At 59.5% G+C, this 16,833-nt stretch overlaps 1 protein-coding gene across 3 annotated transcripts in view; it reads right to left on the minus strand.

Annotated features, from left to right (window-relative positions):
- Positions 1-16,833, minus strand: part of AGRN (agrin) — a 100,751-nt gene that overhangs the window by 71,683 nt on the left and 12,235 nt on the right. For 2 of the 3 annotated variants that reach the window (XR_010082820.1, XM_063417333.1), the window contains exon 3: positions 5,757-5,777. The exons of the other annotated variant lie outside the window; for it this stretch is intronic. Coding sequence is in view for 1 of the 2 variants with exons in the window: in XM_063417333.1 (XP_063273403.1) it covers positions 5,757-5,777 (21 nt within the window). In the remaining variant the exon portion in view is untranslated. The remainder of the gene's footprint in view (positions 1-5,756; positions 5,778-16,833) is intronic. 3 annotated transcript variants of the gene reach the window in all.

Consider the following 16,833-nt stretch of genomic DNA (forward strand, 5'->3'; position numbering starts at 1 on the left):
TCCTGTATCCTTCCAGGGCCTTCTGTATCTTCCCAGTGCCCCCTGCACTCTCCAGTGCCCCCTCCTGCACCCTCCCAGTGCCTCCTGTATCCTTCCAGGGCCTTCTCCTGCATCTTTCCCATCCCAGCTCCTCCATCCTTCCCGGGACACAGGTGCCAAATTCCTGCCAAATTCCCCTCCCCTGTAATTGTCCAATTCCAGCTGCAGGTTTTGGGGTCCCATCCCTTCCTGTTCCTCCCCTCAGCCACCCCTGTTTGTGCTTTTGGGCCTGAAATTTGTCCCAGTTGTCCTTGGTGTGCAGAAAACCCCTTTTTCTGACCCACAGAGGGGCTCTCGAGAGGCGATTTAAAAGATTTCATTCCATTTCCAGTCTCACGAGAAGGGGGAGACGTTTTGTGTCCCTGCTCTGAGCAGAGCTGAGTGACCCTGACTGAGCTCAGAGCCTGGAATACACCAAAGATAAAACTGAGGCATCGCCAGGGCCGAGGGATGCTCTGACCGCCGGGTCCCACCCCAAAAATACACCAAAGATAAAACTGAGGCATCACCAGGGCCCAGGGATGCTCTGGCTGCCGGGTCCCACCCCAAAAATACATCAAAGATAAAATTACGGCATCACCAGGGCCGAGGGATGCTCTGACCATCGTGTCCCACCCCAAAAATACATCAAAGATAAAATTACAGCATCACCAGGGCCAAGGGATGCTCTGACCGCCGGGTCCCACCCCAAAAATACACCAAAGATAAAACTGAGGCATCACCGGGACCGAGGGATGCTCTGGGTGTCAGGTCCCACCCCAAAAATACACCAAAGATAAAACTGAGGCATCACCAGGGCCGAGGGATGCTCTGGCTGCCGGGTCCCACCCCAAAAATACACCAAAGATAAAATTACGGCATCACCAGGGCCGAGGGATGCTCTGACCATTGGGTCCCATCCCAAAAATACACCAAAGATAAAACTGAGGCATCACCAGGGCCGAGGGATGCTCTGACCATTGGGTCCCACCCCAAAAATACATCAAAGATAAAACTGAGGCATCACCAGGGCCGAGGGACGCTCTGACCGCCGGGTCCCACCCCAAAAATACACCAAAAATAAAACTGAGGCATCACCAGGGCCCAGGGATGCTCCGGGTCCCACCCCAAAAATACACCAAAGATAAAATTACGGCATCACCAGGGCCGAGGGACGCTCTGACCGCCGGGTCCCACCCCAAAAATACACCAAAGATAAAACTGAGGCATCACCAGGGCCGAGGGATGCTCTGGGTGTCGGGTCCCACCCCAAAAATACACCAAAGATAAAACTGAGGCATCACCGGGGCCGAGGGACGCTCTGACCGCCGGGTCCCACCCCAAAAATACATCAAAGATAAAACTGAGGCATCGCCAGGGCCGAGGGACGCTCTGACCGCCGGGTCCCACCCCAAAAATACACCAAAGATAAAACTGAGGCATCACCAGGGCCGAGGGATGCTCTGACCGCCGGGTCCCACCCCGAACCCTCCCCGTGTGTTTGTGCGGGGATCAGGAGCGCTCTGGCCGCGCCGGAGCCTCCGGGACACAAAGGCGGCTCAGATCCCCCGAGGCGGCCCCGCGGTGGCCGCAGGGGACACAGCCCGCGGAGAAAGAGACGCCTGTGTCGCCTGTGCCGCCTGTGCCCCTGATTTGCATGTGAAAACCGCGAGGAGCGAACGGCGCCGCTCCCTGCGGGAATCGATCCCAGCCCAGCCCCGGGCCCAGCCTGCAGCGCTGGGGCGGCTCTGAAACCCGGAGGGGAGGGGAGGGGACAGGAGGGGACGGGAGGGGACAGGAGGGGGCGGGAGGGGGCGGGAGGTGACAGGAGGGGACGGGGATGGGACAGGAGGGGACAGGAGGGGACGGGGATGGGACAGGAGGGGACAGGAGGGGACAGGGATGGGACAGGAGGGGACAGGAGGGGACAGGAGGGGACAGGGATGGGACAGGGATGGGCCGGGAGGGGCCGGGGTTGGGACAGGAGGGGACAGGGATGGGACGGGGATGGGATAGGAGGGGACGGGGATGGGACAGGATGGGACAGGAGAGGACAGGATGGGACAGGAGAGGACAGAATGGGCCGGGAGGGGAGGGCAGGAGGTAGGGGTCATCCACGCCCCAGGAGCAGCGTGACCCTCCCAGCCCTTGGGCAGTGACAGCAGCAGCCTGAGCTGAAATTCCTCCCCATCCCTCCCTCCCGGGTTCCGCCTCCCGGCCCAAAACCAGCGCTGCTTTGGGAGGTGATTGGCAGCTGTCAATCACCCCCTCCTCAGGCAGCAGCTCCTGCTGTTGCCAGGCTGATTCCGCGCTAATCCCGTTTGGCAGGGAGATAATTGGGATTTATCTGACAGCACCCAGCGCCTGCAGAGCCGTGCGCTGCTTCCTCCGGGGAGGAGGAGGAGGAGGAGGAGGAGGAGGAGGAGGAGGAGGAGGAGGGAGCCTGCGAAAGGCGCTCGCTCCTTCTCCCGCTCCCCATCCCCTCCCCGCAGCTAATTGCCGGCGTTAAGGAGCGGGGAGGGGGAGAAGAGCGAGGGGGTGTTTAATTATTTCATTTAACACTTGGCAGGACCCAGCTTGACTCCCCGCCGAGCAGCGCTCGGAGATGAAGAGCTCTGAAAGGGAGAGGAGGGAGCGGGGCCGGGGCGGCGTGCGCGGGGAGGGACGGCGATGTTAATTCACACCATTCCCAGTAAACATTCCCAGTAAATACTCCCAATAAATGCTCCCAATAAACCCCGCCGCTCCAGGGAGGGCTGGGCAAGGGCCGCCCCTTCTGGATTTTTCCCCACTTGAGGAACTTTGTCTGCAGGCAGATCCGACACTGGACCAGGCAGCGCCTTCCAGATGCTCTCAGGGAGGGAAAAATCCCCGGAAAAGGGATGGGAAAGCTCCAGGGGGACTCCGGGTCCCCTCTCCCGGCCCGCCAGAGCCTCCCCTGCTCTCCAGAGCCCGCTCTCTGTGTTGTCACTGCGATGTCCCCAGAGACCCCACAGATCCCCCCGGCAATGGGGGCCGGGTCTGACGGCTCCGCCTCGCCCCTGAATCCGCGGGGACAAACCCTGAGTGTCGCCTGTCCTGAGCCCGGAGAGAGGGGACGGTGACAAACCCTGAGTGTCCCCTGTCCTGAGCCCGGAGAGAGGGGACGGTGACAAACCGCGAGTGTCCCCTGTCCTGAGCCCGGAGAGGGGACAGCAGGGCGGGGACGGGGACAAACCCCCCGAGTGTCCCCTGCCCTGAGCCCGGAGAGAGGGGACGGTGACAAACCCAGAGTGTCCCCTGTCCAGAGACAGGAGAGAGGGACAACAGGGCGGTGACAAACCCCGAGTGTCCCCTGCCCTGAGCCCGGAGAGAGGGGACGGTGACAAACCCAGAGTGTCCCCTGTCCAGAGACAGGAGAGAGGGACAGCAGGGCGGTGACAAACCCCGAGTGTCCCCTGTCCTGAGCCCGGAGAGGGGACAGTGACAAACCCCGAGTGTCCCTGTCCTGAGCCCGGAGAGGGGGACAGCAGGGAGGGGCGGGGACAAACCCCCCGAGTGTCCCCTGTCCTGAGCCAGGAGAGAGGGGACGGTGACAAACCCCGAGTGTCCCCTCCCAGGAGTCAGGCACAGCAGGGCAGTGCCGGGGACAAACTCCCCGAGTGTCGCCTGTCCCGACGCGCCGACAGCGGGGCGGGGCAGCGGCAGCCGCGGTGTGGCGGTGTCGCGGTGTGGCGGTGTCGCGGTGTCGCGGTGTCGCGGTGTGGCGGTGTGGCGGTGTGGCGGTGTCGCGGTGTCGCGGTGTGGCGGTGTGGCGGTGTGGCGGTGTGGCGGTGTCGCGGCTCCTCCGCGGGCTCGCACCGCCACCTGCCGCCCCTGCCGCGCCTCTGCTGCCGCCGGGAGCTCCGGGCTGGCTGCGGAGGGAGCGCAGCAGAGCCCGCAGCAGCGCCCCGGACCGGGCTGGGCAGAGCAGCGCCAGGGACCCGCACGGGGGAAGGGACAAAAAACGGGGACAAAGGGGGACAAAGGGGGACAAACGGGGCCTTTCCAAGGGGTCAAGATCGCGCCCAGAGGGGCTGGAGGGGGCACAGCAAGGGCATTCCCAGGAATCCAGCCCCTTTTCCAGCTCTGGGAGAGCCGAGAGCCGCCAGCCCGCGGTGGCAGCAGGGTGGCATCACCGGGCACCCGGCCAGGGTCACCCTGGGCAGCCAGGCGGGATTCCCGGGATCCGTGAGCAGCCCGGGAAGCAGCAGCAGCCAGCAGAGGATGCTGTCGGCCTGGAAAAACTTCCCCGTGCGGCTTCCCGGGGAGTTCGGCGTCCCCGAGTCCCCCGTGCAGCGCCCTGGCAGCGTTTCCAGCAGCCTCGGGATCATTCCCGGCGGGATCAGCGGGGCCCAGCCCCGGGGGCACGGGGAGGGAGGGAGCAAATCCGGAGGGAGCAAATCCGGGGGCAGCGGCTTTACCCGGCTGCCTGCAGAGCCGGGAGGTTCCGCTCCTGCTTCAGCCCCTGCTCAGCTCCTCGGGCACCCGTGGGCAGAGCAGGCACAGCTCTGTCCCACCCCATCCCGCCCCAAAAAGCCGCTCTGGGGTCGGCAGTGACCCTAAAAGTCTTGGGGTGAGCACAGGAGCTCAGAGTGGGAAGAAGAAAAGATCCAGCCCCAAATCTGGGACGATCCTGCTTCATCCCCTGCTCAGCTCCGCGGGCACCCGTGGGCAGAGCGGGCACAGCTTTGTCCCACCCCACCCCAAAAAGCCGCTCTGGGGTCGGCAGTGACCCTAAAGGCCCCGGGGCGAGCAGAGAAGTGGGAAGAGGAGCAGCTCCAGCCCCAAATTCCTGCTTCAATCCCTTCAATCCTTCAATCCCTTTTCCTCAGCCTCTTTGGCCGCCCAGCCCCGTCCAGCCTGGCCCTGGACCCTTCTCTGGGCACCCCGTGCCAGCGTTCCGCCACCCTCCCAGCGAAAATTCCCAAATTCTGTCCAGTCCAACCCCGCCCTGCGAAAATTCCCGAATTCTGCCAGTCCAACCCCACCCTGCGAAAATTCCCAAATTCTGTCCAGTCCAACCCCACCCTGCGAAAATTCCCAAATTCTGTCCAGTCTAACCCCACCCTGCGAAAATTCCCAAATTCTGTCCAGTCTAACCCCACCCTGCGAAAATTCCCAAATTCTGTCCAGTCCAACCCCGCCCTGCGAAAATTCTCAAATTCTGTCCAGTCCAACCCCGCCCTCCTCCGGCCCAAACCCAGCCCCGCTCTCCTGCCCCACCCCGCTCCCTTTTCCCTGAGGATCCCCAGGGAATTCCAAAATTCCCGGAGCTCCCCGCCTCAGCCAGGCCCAGGCAGGGATTCCCTGGATGTAAGCGACGCTCCCAACCCCACCAGTCCTCCCAGTTCGCCCCAGTTGGAGCTGGGAGAGCCCTGCCCGCCCTCCCCAGGCCGCCGGTGAAGGTGAGAGAGGCTGAGGATGGAGAGGAAGATGAGGCAAGCACTACGGGAGGAGCTCTTAGATCACGGTGCCACCGCCCCGGGGGTGGGGACAAGGGAGGAGGGGACAGCCGGGGGTCCCCACACCGTGATCTAACAGCAACGGTGGCCTCGGAGGTGGCGCCTCGGGAGGCTCCCGTTGCTCCGGCACAGCCCGGGGGATGAGGGTGACAGCGACTGAGCCAGCCGGGCTGATGGTGGATGGAGAAAATGGGGTTCAGGTGGTTTTTTTGGTGTTTTTGGTGGTTATTTTGGAGTGACAGCCCCACCACTTACCGGCGAGAAGCTTCCTATGTTCTTTAGAAAGCAGAGGAGGAGAAAAAGGAGAGAAGAAATCGAGTTAGAAGCAGGAAAACAGGAGCAGCCCCCAAGGTTTCCTCCTCCCCGAGCCCCCTCCGCCGCCTGGGGCACTCCCAGGTCTGTCCCAGGCTGGATCCTGCCCCACATCCCGGCAGGAATTCTTTCTCCCCGTCCCCAGCCATGCAAATCCCGCAGGTCAGAAGCAGGAGGAAGAGTCAGGGGGCAGAGCTGGGTGCTTTTCCCACCTGCGGCAGGTCCTGGAAGGGAATCCAAGGCCAAGGATGTCCCTGGGGACATCCACGAGGTCCAGATTCAGCACCGGGGGCAGGACTGGCGCTGCCACCTTCGCTTCCAGCACAGGAACGGGCCGAGTTTATCCCCAAAATCCCAAATTCCCCTGTTAACCTCAGGCCAGGGGTGCATTCCCATCCCCGCCTTGCCAGCACAGGGAATTAAACATTTGGGAAGGTGAAGAGGGAAAAGGGTCAGGATGCTCTGGGAGCGCTGCTGGAGCTGCTTTAGGGGCGGGGAACAGAATCCCAGAAGGGTGAAAAGGGCCTTGGGGTGGCCTCGGCCACACTGACCACCACTGACCACTGACCGCTGGCCAAGGGTCACTCACGGGGACACCAGACCACTTCTGTGCTTGGCCACATCCACCTGCAGCTCTGCATGGACACTCCAGCCCCTTCCCACAGAATTCCTGTCCTTCCCACAGAATTCCCGTCCATCCCACACAATTCCCGTCCCTCCTGCAGTTCCCTGTCCCTCAGGAGACCCCACAGCCAGACTGGACACTTGACCCTGGGGATCCACATCCAAGAATGACTCCAGACTTCTCCTGTGCTCGGCCCCATCCACCTGCAGCTCCGGATGGACACTCCAGCCCCTTCCCACAGAATTCCCGTCCATCCCACAGAATTCCCGTCCCTCCTGCAGTTCCCTGTCCCTCGGGAGACCCCACAGCCAGACTGGACACTTGACCCCGTGGGGCCACAAACCAAGGATGGATCCTGGATTAATCCTGGATGAGTCCAGACCTCTCCTGTGCCCGGCCACATCCTCCCACATCCCGCTGTTCCGCTCCAGATGGACACCCCAGCCCCTTCCCACACAATTCCCGTCCGTCCCGCAGCCCCCCGTCCCTCAGGCCCCCCCAGCCCAGCCAGGCTCCCTCGTCCCCCTCTGACTCCCAGAACAAAAGCGCAATTGAGCCGAGCCCCCCCGAGCCTGACCCTCCTTTCACCCCCTGCAAAATCCCAAAATTCCCCCGGCTTTGATTTCCCCGCGGCTCCGTGGGGCAGCTGTGAACATCAAGGAGAGGGGACGGAGTTTGTTTGAGCCCGGATTCAGTGAAACAAACCCCGACGGGAGCGCGGGAGGCTCCGCTCCAAGGTCAGGCACTCGGCTGTGGAGAGGCTCCCTGGCCAGAAGCGCAGCCGGGGCAGGGCAGGAGGATTCCACGCTGGGACAAAGCTGCTCTTCCCTGCTTTGCTCTTCCCTGCTTTTTCCTCCCCCGCTTTTCCTTCCTGTTTTTCCCTTCCCTGCTTTTTTCTCCCCTGTTTTTTTCCCTCCCCTGCTTTTTTCCCTGCTTTTCCCTTCCCCATTTTTCCCTTCCTTGCTTCTTTTCCCTGCTTTTCCCTCCTCTGTTTTTCCCTTCCCCACTTTTGTCCATCCCCAGCTTTTCCCCCTGCTTTTCTCTTTCCCGCCCTTTCCCTTGCTTTTCCCTCCCCTGTTTTTTTCCCCTGCTTTTCCTTTCCCTGCTTTTCCCTCCCTTGCTTTTTTCCCTCCCTTGCTTTTTTCCCTCCCTTGCTTTTTTCCCTCCCCTGTTTTCCCTACTCTGCTTTTTTCCATTTCCTGCTTTTCTCCCTTCCCTGCTTTTTTCCCTCCTGTTTTTTACATTCCCTGGTTTTCCTCTGCTTTTCCCTTGCCTGCTTTTCCTTCCCCTGTTTTTTTCCCTTCCCTGTTTTTTCCCCTGCTTTTCCCTCCCCTGCTTTTCCCTCCCTCCCTTGCTTTTTCCCCCCCCCCACCCTGCTTTTCCTCACCTGCTTTTTTCCCTGCTTTTCCCTCCCCTGTTTTTTCCCTGCTTTTCCCTTCCCTGCGTTTCCTCCCCTGCTTTTCCCTGCCTTCCCCTCCCCTCCCTGGTCACCCCGGTCGCGCCTGTCCCTCCCTGCCGCTGCCCGGGGCCGGTGGCACCGCCGGGACGCCACGTGCGGCCTGGCCAGGCCACCCCGGAGCCGCTCCTGAGTCACTCCCGGGTTTATCCCGGGCCAAACGCGGGGGCAAAGCTCAGACAGGCACTCAAAGCCTGTCCGGGGATCCTCTGGAACGGAGGCTCTGGAAGCGCCTTGGGAGAGCCTTTCCCGGTTTTCCCGAGGAGGGGAGGCCGCTGCCCTCCCGGGAATGGGACGGGGGCGGATTTGGGAGCGTCCAGGAACCAGGACCAGGGGCTGGGAAAACCCGGGATAGCCACGAACAGCTCCCGGCAGTTTCATCCTGAAATCCCTCTGGAGAGTTTCTCCCTTTTCCTCGTGCCTGGCAATGAATTCAGGGATTTTTTTTTTTTTAATTTTTTTTCCTGAAGTCTGGGGCACGCTTTTGTTAATTACACACTAATTAGGCGCGTTACAGCCCGCTCTCCAAACCAGATCAATCAAGCGGCGGCACAACCAAGCGACCCCCGCCGCCCTGCAGAGCCGGGATTTTGGGATTGGGGACGCGGTGGGAGCTCGGGAGCATCCCCGGAGCCGCGCCGGGAGGGAGGGAGAGGAAGAGGCCGGGATTCCCCCGCCTTCCTCCCTTCCCCAGCCCTGCGAGTCCCCGAAACGCCGCCAGGATTGAAACCAGATGTGTAGGAAGTGTCTCATTAGCGGTAATTGCTTCGCGAGGATTTGAGGTTTTCCCTCTCTGCCACCGCCGCCGAAAACGCTCGGAAGGAGCCGCAGCGGGTCCGGGACAAGAAGGGGGTGAAATAAAACCCTCAAGGCAGAGTTTGTGCTGCACAAACGTTTGGGATTTGAGGCAGGGGAAGTTTGTTCAGGCGGGGCTGGCGGCAGGCTGAGGGATCTGAAACCATCCCGGCAGATTAAGCTGGAAAAACTCGGCCTAAATCCCACTTTGCTGCCTCGCCGCGGCCCAACGAGGCGTGAAATGCGTTCACAGCTCCGGCCCCGGCACCCTCCCGGCTTCCAGAGGAGGAAACGGGCACCGGGCGCTCCAGGAACCCCCTCCCCACGGCTTGGGGGTGCTCAGGGCTCCCCCGAGCCACCCCTGGGCTGATGGGGCTGGGTGGGACAGCTCCGGGGAGGCAGAGCAGGCAGGTCCTTGCAGGGCACAGGGCAGGGACAGCCAAACCGAGGTGGGTGTCACGATTCCCTGGGGGCTGATGAAATCCAAAGCTTCCCAAGGCCTTCCCAAGGCCCCCTGGCACCCGGACCTGTTCCCTTCCTGCTCCGCGCAGGTTTCACTCCAGGTGAGATTTCCCACACCAGGTGAGGTTTCCCACCTGTCCCCTCAAATCAGCTCTTTGTTCCCGGGCTGGATTTCCGCTCCCTCAGGGAAAACCTCGGCAGAATTCCCCATTTATGGCACAGATCCCTCCAGAAATCCTGTCCCTGCTGGGTTTGATCCCTCCTCGGGGAGCAGAGCCATCCTGCTGTCCCCAGCCCTGCCGAGGGGACAGGGGGATGTGATTACAGACAGAAAATCCCGGGAAGCAGCTCCTGGATCCCAAACCCCGCCAGAACTCCGCTCCTGGCATCCCTCGGGGACACAGAGCTGAACGTGTCACCGTCACTTTGTCACCTCCCCATCCCCAGAGCCACTCCCGACAGCGGGGACAGCCCCGGGACCCCAACCCCGGGCGGGGCACGATGCCAGGAGCAGAGCCGGGCTCTGGGGCAGTTCCAGTGCCCGGATCCCCCCGGGCTCTGGGGCACTCCCGATGCCAGGAGCCCCCCGGGCTCTGGGGCAGCTCCAGTGCCAGGAGCCCCCCGGGCTCTGGGGCACTCCCGGTGCCAGGAGCCCCCCGGGCTCCGGGGCCGCCCTGTGCCCGCGTCCCGCCACAGCCCCGGGGACAAAGGCGCCTTTGCCGGGTCCCCCCTCCCCCGGGCGGGTCAAAGGAGGAGCCGCACCCGCTGTATTTTTGGCGAGAGCGGCACAATCCGAGCCCGCGGAGCTCCTCGGGCTCCTCCCCGAGCGGGCGGTGTCCCCCGGGCCCGGCCGGCCCGCGGCCCCCGGCGCTCGCACAAAGCCGCTTCTGTGGGAGCCCGGCGCTGTTTTCTGGGAAGGCGGCCAGGGCTGGCAGCTCCCAGCACGGGAATCAAAGCCCCGTTTGTGCTGCCGAGCCCCCGAGCAGCGCCGGGGCACCCGCGCGGGGAGGCAAGGCCGGAGCAGCCTGCTGGGGACAGCGACAGCCCCGCGCGCAGATGGGGACAGCGGGGGGACAGCGGGAGCGGGACAGGAGCCAGCCTGTCCCAGGAAAAGCTGTGCCAGCGGCACGGGCAGGCTCCGGGATCCCTAAAACCCTTCCTGTTCCAGGTCAGGGGGTGGGGAGGAGTCCGGGATGGATCCCTGCTCCACCATTCCGGCGTTATGGAGACCCCCGGATCCCTCCTGGGATCAGCTCCCACAGGGAATTCTGTGAGCCCACATCCCACGGGCTGGAGGGGCTCAGGTTATCCCACCACGGTTATCCAGCACGGACCCAGCCCCTCTGCCCTGCATCCCAACTCCCCCAAATCCCTCCTCCCCAGCTCCAGAGCCTTCCCAGTGTCCCATTTCCCCGCGCTGATCCCCTGCAGGAATCCGAGCGGCCTCTCCCTTTCCTTTGCTCTTTACGCCGCTTTAAAGTCGCTTTTCCGCCGTCCTGAATAATTGACGGGAACATGAAAATTTAAAGCCTTTCAAGATTCCATTAAAATTCATTCCCTTTCCCTTCGGAGAGCTGCTGTTGCCCATGTAGGGCAGCTGCCTCCCCTTCCCAGGATTTAACTCCAGAGAAAATTCCCTCGGAATTGTTGAGTGGAGAACCCGAAATCCCATCCTGCATCCCCCCGTGTCAGCCTGCGCGTCCCAGCCCCTCCTGATTCCAGCACAACCCCGCGGCTCTGCCGGAATATTCTGCAGGAATGGCTGAGGAATAATGGAGGAATAACTGAGGAATAACTGAGGAATAACTGAGGAATAATCCAAGGAATAACAGAGGAATAACCTAAGGAATAACGGAGGAATAATCCAAGGAATAATCCAAGGAATAACAGAGGAATAACCTAAGGAATAACCTAAGGAATTACCTAAGGAATAAATGACAAATAACTGAGGAATAATTGAGGAACAACCTAAGGAATAACTGAGGAACAACTTAAGGAATGACCGAGGAATAAACGACAAATAACTGAGGAATAACCCAAGGAACAACCCAAGGAATAACCCAAGGAATGATTGAGGAATAAACGATAAATAACTGAGGAATATCCTAAGGAATAACCTAAGGAATAACTGGAGAATAACCTAAGGAATGACCAAAGGAATAATCTAAGGAATAACAGAGGAATAACCTAAGGAATAACTGAAGAATAACTGAGGAATAACCAAGGAATAACCAAGGAATGACCTAAGGAATGACCTAAGGAATGACCCAAGGAAACCATCACAAAACATAAAGAAAACAATAAAAAAATAAAGGCTGGAGCTGCTTTAGGTGCTCTTAAAACACCCCCAAGGCCACCAAGCCCTTGTCGGGAGCTCCCCTGCACCCTCTCCCTGCCCAGCCGCGCTCCGAGGCTGCGGGGCCGGGCTCGGGTTTCCCGCGGAGCCTGCAGTTAATTAATGTCACAGCCTCGGGCAAAGCTCTCCCAATTTACCCCACTTGACCAAGTGACCCTGAGGATTTGGAGCAGGCTCCATAAATCCCAGAGCCACGTGGGGCTTGTTTTCCAGGCGGGAATGACGGGGAATGCTGGCACCTCCATCCTCCTGATCCCTGAGATCCAGGGAGTTTTATCCACGCTCCTCCAGCCAGGTGAGAGCGGTTTTGTCGTGGCAGGGGACAAAGGGGACGAGCTCTTGCTGTCCCCTCCGTGCCACCTGCCCAGGGGAAGAGGCAGATCCAAGGAATCCTCCTCGCACACAGCCCTGGGAACAATCCCAGGCAATCCTGGTGTGGCCGGCGTCCCCTGCCCCGCTTTCCACCCCAAAGAGGAGAGGAATGAGGTTCTTACCTGGTGAGTGATCCACAATCCATGGGGGGACACGGGGCAGCACATGGAAAAAACACAGGGAAAAGGGAAAGGATCAGAGCAGGGAAAATCCTGCTGAGAAAAGGGCCCTGGGCAGCCCAGGCAGGGACAGGAGCTGGACCCTCACCCCAAAAATGCTGCAGCCTCTCAGGGAAGAGATTCCTCCCCAAAAGCTGCAATTTCCCTCAGGGATTCACACCAAAAATCCTGTAGTTCCCCACAGAGATTCACCCCAAAAATCTGCAGTTCACCACAAAGATTCACCCCAAAAAATTCTGCAGTTCCCCCTAAAGATCCACCCAAAAAATCTGCAGTACCCCCAGAGATTCACCCCAAAAAACCTGCAATTCCCCCCAGAGATTCACCCCCAAAAATCTGCAATTTCCCCTAAAGATTCACTCCAAAAATCCACATCTCCTAGAGCAAAGATTTCCCCAAAAAAACCTGCAGTTCCCCCTAGAGATTCACCCCAAAAATCTGCATCCCCTAGAGTAAAGATTTCCCCCAAAAAACTGCAGTTCCCCGTAAAGATTCATCCCCAAAATCTGCAATTCCCCCTAGAGATTCACCCCAAAAACCTACAGCTCCCCATAGAAATTTACCCCCAAAACCTGCATCCCCCAGAGCAAAGATTTCCCCAAAAAAACCTGCAGTTCCCCCTAGAGATTCATCCCAAACCCCTGCAGTTCCCCCTAAAGAGTCACCCCAAAAATCTGCATCCCCCAGAGCAAAGATTTCCCCCCAAAATCTGCAATTCCCCTCATAGATTCACCCCAAAAATCTGCCATTTCCCCTAAAGATTCACCCCAAAAATCTGCATCCCCTAGAGTAAAGATTTCCCCAAAAAACTGCAGTTCCCCCTAAAGATTCACCCCCAAAAATCTGCAATTCCCCCCAGAGATTCACCCCAAAAACCTACAGCTACCCATAGAAATTCACCCCAAAAGCTGCATCCCCCAGAGCAAAGATTTCCCCAAAAAAACCTGCAGTTCCCCATAGAAATTCACCCCAAAAGCTGCATCCCCCAGAGCAGGGGGTCACCCCCAAACCCTGCAGTTCCCCATAGAAATTCACCCCAAAAGCTGCATCCCCCAGAGCAGGGGGTCACCCCCAAACCCTGCAGTTCCCCATAGAAATTCACCCCAAAAGCTGCATCCCCCAGAGCAGGGGGTGACCCCCAAACCCTGCAGCTCCCCATAGAAATTCACCCCCAGATCTGCAGCCGCTCAGGGAAGGGGCTCCCCCCAAAAAACCCCAGCACCCCGCAGAGATTCACCCCAAAATCTCTGCCCCCACAGCGCCCGGGAGAGGCTCCTGTGCCAGCCCGGGGCCCAGCAGCTGCTGCCAGCGCCCTGCCAGGGTTGCCAGGGCTGCCGGGCTCTGTTATCAGCAACAGCCTTTGATGTCCGGGCCCAGGAATGTGCCCGGGGAAGGAGGGACACGGAGCCCCCGGAGCCACCTCGGTGCTGCCCGGGAGCATCCCGGGATCACGGCACAATCCTGGGGTTGTGTAGGAAACGGATTGCCCGAATTCCCGAATTTAACAGGATTCCCAAAGCTCCCCATGTGTGCCGGACTCTGAGATACAAACACAACTCTGAGATAAAAACACGACTCTGAGAAAAACACCCTGCCTTAAGCAATGGGACAGAACAAAGAAATCTGACTAAAAATAAGTTTCAAACGATGGCCTTGCGAATGGACCAGATATTTTAGAGAAATGGAGCCATAAAAGATGTGTTGAGGGGTGTTTTGAGGTGATTGGATTAAAAGGGGTGGCAGCACTGTTAATGTCCCACCACCCCCTTTTAAAGCCACCTCATCTCTTTTGGGTTTCTCCACTCCTTCCTTTTCCCAGGTTGGAAAAGCTCAGCCTGAAGAACAAAAACAAAAACAAAAAAACCCCAAAAATGAAACAAAAACAAAAAACAAAAACAAACAAACAACCCCCCAAAAAATTATCCTGAGCTCCCCCACGTTGCAGCAGCCGAGATTCCAAGGTCACAGAACCACAGAATCACAGAATTCACAGAATTTGCAGAACCACAGAATCACCGGGTTGGAAGAGACCTCCAAGATCGAGTCCAACCCAGCCCCAACACCTCAACTAAACCATGAGTGCCACATCCAGTCTCTCTTTAAACACATCCAGGAATGGTGACTCCACCGCCTCCCCAGGCAGGGCCATTCCAGTGCTTTATCACCTTTCTGTAAAACTTTTCCCAGATATCCAACCCATATTCCCTTGGCTCAGCCTGAGGCTGTGTCCTCTCCTTCTGTCAGTGCTGGCCACAGCCACCCCTCAGGGAGCTGTGGAGAGTGACAAGGTCACCCCTGAGTCTCCTTTTCTCCAGGACAAACACCCCCAGCTCCCTCAGCCCTTCCTCACAGGGTTTGTGCTCCCAGCCCCTCTCCGGCCTCGCTGCCTCCTCTGGACACACTCAGGGGTCTGAAAATCCTTCCTGAACTGAGGGACAGAGCTGGACACAGCACTCAATGTCCTTCCTAAACTGAGGGGACAAACTGGACACAGCCCTCAATGTCCTCCCTAAACTGAGGGACAAACTGGACACAGTGCTCAGTGTCCATCCTAAACTGAGGGACACAGCTGGACACAGCATTCGGTGTCCTTCCTAAATTGAGCTGGACACAGCCCTCAATGTCCTTCCTAAAGTGAGGGGATAAAGTGGACACAGCACTCAGTGTCCTTCCTAAACTGAGCTGGACACAGTGCTCAGTGTCCATCCTAAACTGAGCTGGACACAGTGCTCAATGTCCTTCCTAAACTGAGGGACAAACTGGACACAGCACTCAGTGTCCTTCCTAAACTGGACACAGCTCTCGAGGTGTGGCCCCACCACTGCAGTCCAGGGCAGGAGTGACCTCCCTCTGGTCACAGCCCCAGCAGCCACATTCCAGCCTTTCCCTGACAGGGCCACCCCCTGGGAGCCCTCTGGACAGACAGACAGACAGACAGCTGGGACGTGTCCCCCTGCAGAGCCCCTGCGGATCCCAGGGCACGGGGTCAGAGCTCTCAGGAAAAATCCCCGCTGGAAAACAGAGCCAGAGGCATGGACTGCGTGTGAAAAACGGGATTCTGCCCAAGGAAAGGGGAGCTGGAGCTGGAGTTTTTCTCCTTATCACGACAGATTCGGTGGCCAGAAGGTCCCCAGGGTCCCCCTGCTGCTTCCCCTTCGCCCCGGGCCTGCTCCGGGATGGATTCCAGACTTTCTCCAAAAGGTTCCCACGCCTGGAACGTCCGACATCCTCCCCCTGGGGATGGAGCAGGGCTGGACACACTCTGCTCCTGCTGCAGAGGCCGTGGAAACAGCAGAGCCCAGGGCTTCCAGGGCTCCCAGGGCTCCCAGTGCTCCCAGTGCTCCCAGGGCTCCCAGTGCTCCCAGCGCTCCCAGTGCTCCCAGGGCTTCCAGGGCTCCCAGTGCTCCCAGTGCTCCCAGCGCTCCCAGTGCTCCCAGTGCTCCCAGGGCTTCCAGGGCTTCCAGGGCTCCCAGGGCTCCCAGTGCTCCCAGTGCCCTGACCAGCAGGATGCTCCTGGAGAGGAGGAGGAGGAGGAGAGGGATAATCCACAGCAGGAATGTCCCCTCCTAAAGCCCCCTCTTCCCTTCTGGGTTCCTCCCCTCCTCCTTTTCCCAGGCTGGAAAAGCCCAGCCTGAAAAGGAGAATTGGGGATGGAGGGGATCCAGAGGGAGCCCAAATCCCAAATCCACGGGCAGAGCTGGGCTTGGGACATTCCTGAGGCATCCCTGGCAGCCTCCAGGGATTCAGACACTTCCAGAGGCTGGAAAAGGCTCCCCGGGGCAGAGAAAGTGCAAGTGCAGAGTCTGAGCGGGGCTGGAGCTGTCTGGGATGAATGAGTGGGCTGGAAAAACAATTCCAGCTGGGATTTCTGCCCTCAGTGCCTGGGAACGGGGCCTGGCCAGCAGCACGGAGCTCCGGGGCTCTCCTGAGCCTCAGCAGGGTCAGCCACAGGCAGCCTTGGGATGCAGAGCTCCAGGGGAATTCGGCAGGAATGCTCCAGGGGAAGCAGAGCTGCCCCCGGGCATCCCCTCCCAACCCCCAGGAGTTGGGATCTGTCACTTCCAAATGGGAATTTCCAAATGGGAAATTCCAATCCTGTTGGGTCCAATTGAATTAGGCCACAAAACCCTGACAGATTCCCGGTGCTGCATCCCAGGGAAGCCTCATCCCACCCCAGGCCAGCACCAGGGAAGCTCCAGCTCCATCCTGGGGAAGCAGAGCAGGGACCTGTCTGTCTGTCTGTCTGTCTGTCTGTCCAAGGCAGCATTCCCAGGAAAAGGCAGGGAGCTGGCTCTGATGTGTCCCAGAAATCCCCTCTGAGATTTGTTAGGAAATGAATCCTGGAGTGGGAACTGAGAGGAGGCAGCTCCATTCCCGAGGGATGGGAATTGGGAATACCCAGGGAGAGCAAAACCAGGCTCATGGAAAGGAAAACCCACGTGGATCAACTGGGGGAAGTTTTCCCTGCGCCACAGCAGAGGCGGAGCATCCTGCCCGGCTTCCCCAGGAAGCTGCTGCCAGCGGGGAGGCCTGGCGGGAACAGAATCCCAGGGAACAACAGCTCCAGCTGGAAAAGCTCATGGAAAACCTGCCCGGCCCGGAGCAGCGGGCTGCCAGAGGGAGCACATCCCATTGTCCCATTATTCCATCCCATCCCATCCCATGGATCCCATCCCATGGATCCCATCCCATGGATCCCATCCCATCCCAGGACACAGAGGGTGGTGAGGGAGCAGCCCTGGGGCCCTCCCAGCTCTCAAATCCATCCCTCACAA

The sequence above is a fragment of the Prinia subflava genome, chromosome 21 (genome assembly GCF_021018805.1).
Source record: "Prinia subflava isolate CZ2003 ecotype Zambia chromosome 21, Cam_Psub_1.2, whole genome shotgun sequence".
NCBI classification, from domain to species: Eukaryota; Metazoa; Chordata; class Aves; order Passeriformes; family Cisticolidae; genus Prinia; species Prinia subflava.